We start from the raw sequence: 8,889 nt of genomic DNA, 5'->3' as shown, positions 1-8,889 counted from the left end.
CAGAAATGCTGGAGTCACTACATGTGCGTCTGCAGAACATCACAGAGGAGCAGGTACGGACAGACAACATTCAATATTCAGTATAGATTTATGAACGATAGCTTTTTCTTTAAATGATTCTTATTCTGTTTAGAATTACCAAGACATACAGACTTGAGTCACCCTTTTGTGCCATATTTTGCAAGAATGATCTGCTCACTGCAATTATATTCCGTAACAATGTATAAGCTATACCTGCTTAACCTGTAATCGAGTCACTGACAGAAGAGTTTTATTGTACCTGTGTTTAGGTACGTGTGGCAGTGGGACAGACGGTGCTAATCCTGGCTTCTCAGCATCTACAGACTGTCATCAATACACTAGTTAACCAACCACTTCCTTATGACAGGTATATATACGTATAATAATATAAACTACCTCAAACTGTTTCACACATAAATTCTATCACTTAAGTCTTTAGATTGTCAGTTATTTGTTTTGTCTTTGTAGGACAAATAGTTTCTCACATCACTAAGAGGCAGCAGTTAGCATTTTTAATGCGTGACACTTAAACATGAAGTGTTTCTGCCTCTCTGTCCAGCTGGACCAGTGAGATGTGGATGGCCTTGGGAGCAGACCCAATCGTAGCCAATCAGATCATAGAGATGGTGATTGAGAAGCTTCTCATCATGGCGCCTTACGTAGACCAGAGGGAGTCAATGATCAGAGGAGGGACAACGAAGGTGGCCACCAATCAGCCGCTGGCTGTAAGTCGCAAACATTCGCAGACATGTCACTGAATAGATTGTACTATATTAAGCTCCAGATAAAGATTATGATATTCATTCATGATTGCTTTTATTTCAACCTACACAAGTCACACTAACATAGATAAGAAAGCACTGCTATCAAAGACACATTTTAAAATAGCAAGTGCCCATAAAGTTTTATGCCCTCTGGCAAGGTGTTGAATTTGGTAGTTTTACTATTGATCATTAGCATGTTCTTAATGTATATAATGTCTACACTTCCTGCATAGCAAAAGCAGAACATGGCAGAGCAGCAGCAGCTTTAGTCCTGGATGTGTCTACACAGGATGGTGTTGAGAGTAGATCACACATATTTTTAGAGCGCACTACACAATCACTGTAGTTGCACACTTTAAATGGAGGAAAATGGACTTACGCTTCGGTTTGCGTTTAAACCTATGAAATGTGAGCCCTTACGTGGCCCGTTCAGCTGTAGTCATTAAAATAGAAGCGACTCTGGTTCTGCAGAGCTCTCTTCAGCTGCACTGGGCAGCAGCAGCTCCACACCACAACGTGCAGCAGAGGAGGATTCTCACGTGTTAACATGTGCATCTGTGTCTGGCTGTTCTTTGTTTTCAGATGACATGTGGTCTCAAAGAACTGTTATTAAATGGCCAGAGTCAGGAGCCGGCCGTCAGTCTGTTTCCTCAGCTCTTCTCCTGTCTCACTGTCAGACTGGGAGCAAGTGTCGGGGTCTCAGCACCGAAGGACAACAACACTAAACATACGGCCGCCATCCATGTAGCAGGGTGGGCATCTCTTTCCTCTCTAGCTAGAAAACTCTGCTGAAGATGAAGCACCTATATAGATTGGCTCTATCAACTTTTAATTTCAGGTTTATCTTTGTGATCTAACAATTTGGTGTAATGTTTTTTTTGTGTATCAGGGTCGCAGCTGATGCTCTGCGAATCTTGTTAGCACGGGCCCAGTTAGATGAGGTGATGAAAAGACTGGATGAAGGTAACGCCTGGGACTCAATGAAGGAACAGAATACACACGTTACTGGAGTTACACTACTGGCAAGGTGTGTATACCCAAACATGATAGGTGGGTTCACTTTGAGGTCTCAATCAGAAATGAACACCTGATTATTTACATTACAGTTCATTTATCTGACGCTTTTGTTCAAAGCGACGTACAAAAAGTGCAAACAATCATGAGGATACAACTCCGAACAGCAAGAATCTTGCAAGTACATTAGCATCAAATAGGTACAATCCTTTAAGTGTAGAATAATAGCTTCCAATAAGCCAAACAAAACATGTGCAACATACAGAAACAGTAGAATACGAATTCAACCATTAGCTACAAAGAAAGACAAACCAGTGTAAGTGCAACATACATTTTTTATTTTATTTTTTAACAGTAAAACTGTAGCTTGAAGTTTCTGCCAAAGTGCTTATCAATATTGATTAAAGTAAATGTGTGATTCTCAACACATTTATCAGGAGTCCATAAATTCAAGGATTCAAATATAATTCCTCTCCTGTATTCTCGTCTCCTCGTTGTTGTTTCTCTCTCATAACTAGTCAAATTGGGTTCTAAATAATGAATCCCTTCTGTATATAAAGTCTGTGTAAATGTGGGTTTTTGTCTTATCTACAGGGCAATGGCTAAGCATGCTGGTCCCAGGTTGCCCGCCATTGTGGAGTGTCTGTGTCCCTCCTTAAACAATATCTACGAATGCCAGAGAGTGACCGTCACTGCTTTCTTCTCTGAGGTGATACACCATGAAATATTGCATCATGTTTAGTTTTTTGTTTATCTGTGTTTGGAGGGGGAGGGGGGGGGGCAGTGTTTCATTGAGCTGAGTGAAAAGAAACACTGCCCCCCCCCCTGCTGCCATGAGGTGTGACAGTGTTTGGAAACAGCACCGAACAATAAAGAATATTGATCGTCTTAAAATGACCAGCAGAAGGAGAACTTAAATAACCTGGCCTGTCTGTCTCTCTCTGTCTGTCTGTCTGTCTCTCTGTCTGTCTGTCTGTCTGTCCCTGTCTCTGTCTGTCTGTCTGTCCCTCTGTCACTCTCTGTTTCATATGTATTTACTGTGTTCAGCTCTTAAACCATCATGTGGTGACGGAGTTGATGTTGATAGATGTGTTAATGAACAACATGATGGAGAGGATATCAGATCCCTGTTGCACTGTCCGCATGTTGGCTGTGCGGGGGCTGGGCAATATAGCCATGGGATCACCTGAAAAGGTACAACACACACACATACTTTTCACACATTTTGTTTGATCCTTGGCTTCTCTTTCTTACCATCACTACCTTCTCCCACCAGGTGAATAAATATGCCAAGGAGCTGCTGGCAGCCATGAGTTCAGGCATGGAGGAGAAAGACGATCCAGGTAAATGGACAGCAGAGTCACAGGAAAAGTAAAGTAACAGAAATCTGTAGTCTGGCTCTCCTGATAGATTCAGATTCCTAAAGTTTACAGTCAAGTGGTTAGAGGTTTCACTTTCCTTCACCACATCTGTCATGTTTATCTTACGACATGTTCAGCCTCTCAAGGATTGGTTGTCATCAGTTTTCATTTCTGGCCTCTGGTCTTCCTGCAGGGAAGCTGATCACCCTTGAAGCCATGTCGGGTCTTTCCAAAGTTCTCCTCTACCTGGACAAGAAGAACGTCCACTTATTAGTGGTCTATATCTTCATGAAGATTAAACCATTCTTGGAAAGTGTGAGTTTCCTTTAGATCTTTCAACATGTTACTGTATACAATGTTATGAGTGTACTGAGAGTTATCATACAATTGTGTTGTTTCACACACACACACATACACATCTATCTCTATCTCGCTAACGGTACCTTCTGGCTCTGTGCTCATCCAGGAGAATGATGAGATCCGCTGTGCTTCCATCCATCTGATGGGGAACCTGTCCAAGTTTGGCTCAGGAGAGCCAGTCTTCAAAGACCAGATCCACAATGTTCTGGTCAGCCTGCTGTTACACCTGGTCGACCCAAACCCACAGGTGGTCAAGGTACAATAGGACATGCGTGTTTTCCATGCATGCAAACACACACACAAAATGCTTTTATTCTTTCTTGAATAACTAAATGTTGAACCTACAGGACAAACTGCTACATTGTTTTTGCATTTGTCCAGGCGTGTAAGTTTTCAATGCGAGTGTGCGCTCCTGTGGTGGGATCAGAGCAGATCACAGCCATGTTTCAGAACCACCTCCACGAAGACAAGAGCTTGCACTACGGAGAGTTCATCAATGACCTCACCAAGTACCTGGTGAGACACACACACTGTCAAACATAAGCATGGGAACAGATGTTGTTGTTGAACTACAGAAGAAATGCGTATTCATGTTTTGATGTTCAGTGTATGTTTTGTGGTTGACAGATTCAGGACTTTCCAGGCATGCTGAACTTTTATCACATCTCAGTCATCCAGTTCTTCAAGAGCAGCTGGGCTGAGGTCAGAGCAGGAGCAGCCATGTTTATAGGTATGACCATGAACATTAATGTCTAAAACCAGTGAACTTGAGTTGATGTCTCGATCAGAAATCAAAAGTGTGTGTGTGTGTGTGTGTGTGTGTGCAGGGTTTCTGCTGGGGAATCTTCCAGAGGAGCATTTTTCCCACCTCAACATGGGCTCCATCACTAAAGGTGATTCACTGCACAACATTCTCTTTCTTGTAAACTCATTCTGTTTGTCTTCTTGTACTGACTGTTTTTGGTGTGTGTGTGTGTGTGTGTGTCAGGTTTAGTGATGCTGCTCAAAGATCCAGATCCTGTGGTGAGAGTGAAGGCTGCTGAGGCCATGGGACATTTCCACTGACAAAGACTTACATATAACATGCATACAAATGCAGTGTTTCCTTTAGTCCCACAGGGTAGGTTGCTAGTACATAAAAAAAGAAGAAAATAAAAGGAATTTTTATGATTTGGCCCGCTTTTTACAAAAAAAACATTTAGAGTCCACAATTTTAAATGTGAAGTCATTATAACAGCATTCAAATAAGGAAACTGAAACCTTAATTAAAACCAAAGCAGGAACAAATATGGAAACCATACAAAACCAACACTTACGATACTTACTTACTTAAAACTTATCTCCATAAGCTGCTTTGTTAAGCTTCTTTTCACACTTAATTATGGTACTTGAAAGGAAGTGTTAATATTTTAGTGACCAAAGACTGTTGCTCTCTACTGATCCACGTGTTTATTGTCCGTCAGAGCAACAATACCAGATATACTGTGCTCTATCAATGAAATATACCATTTAAACTGTAGTAAAAACTTTTTTTAGAATAAATATAGTTTCTTCAAATATTATGTGAAAAAGATAACAGTAAGGTGCATGACAATGATTCCTCGTGACTCTTTGTGTGTGTAGTCATACCAGCATTTCATGATAGTGTTGTGGATGTTAGTTTTAGTTTCAGACCATCTCTTTTTGAGAAGAAGTGGGCTTGGTTTTAGTGTCCTAAAAACCCTTCTCTGATTAACATGGTATCCTTTTCACAAATCAGCTTTCAGCTTTATCCCCACCCTCCATGAAAATCCAATGAAACATTTTAGGTCTGTTAAACATACAGTACCGTGAGAAAAGAAAGTCAGTAAAAGAAAGAAACTGCTAAAGAGTCTGAATGCATTACAACTACAGCAGGGCTTTAATGTGTTTAAGGTTTGTAGTTGTGTGCAAAGGTTTAATTGAAAGAACCGGATGGTTGCGGTCTCATCTCCGTGTCCAGTAGTTCAGATCATCCAGCAATAACCAGTCAGTCACTTCTTTTTACTTTCATAACCAATCTCTAACGGCAGGACTCGTGCCTACTTGTTGTGCTTTTGGAGCACAGTAGCTAAACTGGCTTGTTCAGGACAGAGTAAAGACAGTTTAGCTACCTACAGTAAGTTTTTAAACCTCCTTGGACATATTGGTGCCAAGCTCACTTCTAATTCAAAAGCCATAAATCCCTGCCACCGCTACAACTCAATAGGCCACGCTGGACACTTCCTGGTTACAATCATTTCTTTGGTCCACCTCAGACGGCCACTTTTATGATTCGGTTTTACATTACAGGTCACATGAGTGTTCAGTACAGAAGACCTGACAGGAAAGTAAAACAAAATATGTGTATCCAGAAGTTTTTCTGCGTTGCCATTTTTAGCAACAAGTCTGAAACAGCCAGTTCCAGCCAATCAAACCATTACTTCCGAGTGTTGTTAGGCAGAACAGACCAGAGTAGCCATGCTGAAAAGAGTTGGTGCCAAATGTTAATTTAAAACGTATATTAAAATAGACCATAGAGTTGCTGTAAATGATTTTCTCTCTCACTTTGAATGATGTTGTTTCCATGTCATTCTTCCATTAAGAGTTTGCACAGTTTTAGGCTACAAGTGTTGGTTTGCAGGGCTCGTAGTATTATGTAAATATATGTGTGAGTATTATGTAAGGATGTCTGTACAGGTAACTTTTATGTCTCCAAATTAATTTACTTAAATGCCAACAAGGAGTGATGCAAAATAATCTATTATGCAGCTTCATTTGAATTCATCTGAAAATGTTTAATAGAGATTCAAGTGAAAGCAATGCATTGTTCTAGAAACATATCCGTCTTAAATATTTCTGTTGCACTTTTAAGATATCATGTTGTCCCTGATTTAAGAACTGAAAGGCAAACAAGGAGTTGAAAGATCCTAATTTTAATTTCCTTCACAAGTCCCATGTGGAGAACGTTTTTATGTTTGCCCTTGTTAAAGTTCATTTTTTTGGTTATTAAAAGTGTAACATGAAAGCAAATGTTTTCCATAATGTGACAAGTTTTTGTGGGTACATTTTTTTTATTAACTTTATACCACTGTTATGATTTTTTCGTGTCATCTACTTGTTTTTTTAAACATGTTGAATGCTGTTAACATGTGCTAATATGTGCATGTCACTTTTCATGTGTTACTGGACCAGAAGAGAGAGAGGGGATGAAGGCAATCAAATGTATTTAAAATGAAGAAATAAACCGATCAATCAAAAATAAAACTGGTGTTTTTTCTTTGGTTTGAAAATTGAAAGTTGACGTGTGTGTAGTTTTGTCTGTGTCCACATGGATGCAGTGGTGAGCAGGGTATTGTGAGCATGCGATAAAGAAGGAGATTCAACCTCTTGATGACGTCTGAGACCTTTTAATCTCATGTCCCTGTGTTCCTCAGGTGCAGTTTGTCTTAATAGGGGACACATACTTGACCTAGTCATCACAAACTCTGCCCCCATCCGTAATCTATCTGTTTACGATCTGGGTGTGTCGGATCACAAGGCCATCACAATGGATCTGCCACTCCTGCTTCCCTACACCAAACCAAAACGTCAAATGCTTTTCAGAAATCTGAAAAACATCAACCCGGACACCATGACCTCGGATCTCCAGCATCTCTCCGCTAAAAAACCTCACATCAGTCAATGAATCTGTGGACTTTTACAACAAATCTCTGAGCAGTGTCCTGGATCTCCATGCCCCTGTCAAAACCAGAACAGTCGCGTTCTCACACTCAGCCCCCTGGTACACCTGCGAGCTGCGGAAGATGAAGACAGCGGGGCGTGTCCTCGAGTGGCGCAGCAAGGCTTCAGGACTCACTGTTCACAGACAAGCATACCGAGACCATCAAAAGGCCTACACAAAGTCCCTCAGCGACACACGGTCACTTTTCTACTCCAACATCATCAACAATAGCCCTGGCAACTCCAAGCAACTTTTTTCCACAGTAAATCATCTCCTCAAACCTCAAACTCCCTTACACCAAGACACCACAGAGGAGCAGTGTGACAATTCCATCGCATTTTTCAGAAAAAAAGTAGATGCCATCCGCTCTCTCCTCTCCAACTCCGCTGCTCTGCCAGTCCCGACTGTCATTCCCCAGCCCGGACCTACCCAGCCTCTTTGCCGCTTCACTGACATCTCGCAGCAAGAGGTTGAGGCCATCATCAAAAAGATGAAACCCTCCACCTGTGCCCTGGACCCCTTTCACACAGCCCTGGTCAAATCTAACATGTGTGCCATAAGTCCCCTCATCACTACAGTGATAAACCACTCCCTCCAGTCTGGTCATGTTCCATCCCCTTTAAAAACTGCCGTCATCAAACTACTCCTCAAAAAACCCACCTTAGACCCAGATGTCCTTGCCAACTACAGACCCATCTCCAACTTGCCATTTCTATCCAAGGTGCTGGAAAAAGTAGTTGCCACTCAGATTCAGGACCATCTCAACTTCAATAACCTCTTTGAAAAATTCCAGTCTGGTTTTCGCCCTGGCCACAGTACAGAAACTGCCCTGGTTAGGGTCACCAACGATCTGCTGATGACAGCTGACGCCGGATCTCCATCTCTCCTCATCCTCCTTGATCTAACTGCAGCATTTGATACCGTTGATCATGACATCCTCCTCAACCGTCTTCACTCCACAATCGGACTCTCTCACTCGGCCCTAAACTGGTTCATCTCATATCTCAATGGGAGGACTGAGCATGTCACCTTGGGAGTGTCAAAATCACAAACACACTCTGTCACCTGTGGTGTCCCTCAAGGATCTGTCCTGGGCCCCACTCTTTTCACCATCTACATGTCCCCCCTTGGTCGTGTCATCAACCGGCATGGAATATTGTTCCATTGCTATGCCGATGACACACAACTCTACATCAGAACTAACCCAACCCCCTCTGCACCTCTGCCATCATCCACATTAACCACCTGCCTGGAGGAGATAGAGGCGTGGATGAAGCACAATTTCCTCCAATTAAACAGCTCTAAAACCGAAGCCCTTCTAGTTGGCACCCCACATCAGGTCCAGTCCTCCTCCATAACCTGCATTACCTTCTCCGGTCAGAACATTCCACTCTCATCAACAGTCACCAATCTGGGTGTTAAAATGGATCCTCACCTGACCTTTGAGGCCTACATCAGACAAACATGCAAGAACTCCTTCTACCACCTCTCTCAGATGCTGAAAAGCTTGTCCATGCCTTTGTCTCCTCCTGACTTGACTACTGCAATGCACTTCTCATCGGGATTCGAAAGTACGAACACATCACACCCATCCTCAAATCACTGCACTGGCTCCCGGTCTCACTCAGGATTGATTATAAAATCTCCC

At 42.2% G+C, this 8,889-nt stretch overlaps 1 protein-coding gene across 3 annotated transcripts in view; it reads left to right on the top strand.

Moving 5' to 3' along the window:
* mroh1 (maestro heat-like repeat family member 1) overlaps positions 1-6,784 on the top strand; it is a 23,715-nt gene extending 16,931 nt beyond the window's left edge. For all 3 annotated transcript variants that reach the window (XM_029451682.1, XM_029451681.1, XM_029451680.1), the window contains 14 exons: positions 1-53; positions 291-388; positions 581-746; positions 1,368-1,537; positions 1,675-1,812; positions 2,394-2,508; positions 2,847-2,993; positions 3,076-3,142; positions 3,354-3,475; positions 3,627-3,776; positions 3,902-4,036; positions 4,148-4,250; positions 4,348-4,413; positions 4,509-6,784. The exon at positions 1-53 is cut by the window's left edge and continues 4 nt beyond it. In XM_029451682.1, coding sequence (XP_029307542.1) covers positions 1-53; positions 291-388; positions 581-746; positions 1,368-1,537; positions 1,675-1,812; positions 2,394-2,508; positions 2,847-2,993; positions 3,076-3,142; positions 3,354-3,475; positions 3,627-3,776; positions 3,902-4,036; positions 4,148-4,250; positions 4,348-4,413; positions 4,509-4,585 — 1,607 coding nt within the window. In that variant the 3' untranslated portion in view covers positions 4,586-6,784. The remainder of the gene's footprint in view (positions 54-290; positions 389-580; positions 747-1,367; positions 1,538-1,674; positions 1,813-2,393; positions 2,509-2,846; positions 2,994-3,075; positions 3,143-3,353; positions 3,476-3,626; positions 3,777-3,901; positions 4,037-4,147; positions 4,251-4,347; positions 4,414-4,508) is intronic.
* The last annotated feature ends 2,105 nt before the right edge of the window (positions 6,785-8,889 follow it).

The sequence above is a fragment of the Cottoperca gobio genome, chromosome 16 (assembly GCF_900634415.1).
Source record: "Cottoperca gobio chromosome 16, fCotGob3.1, whole genome shotgun sequence".
In the NCBI taxonomy this organism is placed as follows: domain Eukaryota; kingdom Metazoa; phylum Chordata; class Actinopteri; order Perciformes; family Bovichtidae; genus Cottoperca; species Cottoperca gobio.
Note: the sequence above shows the minus strand (reverse complement) of the source record. Positions and strands in the feature narration are given on the sequence as shown.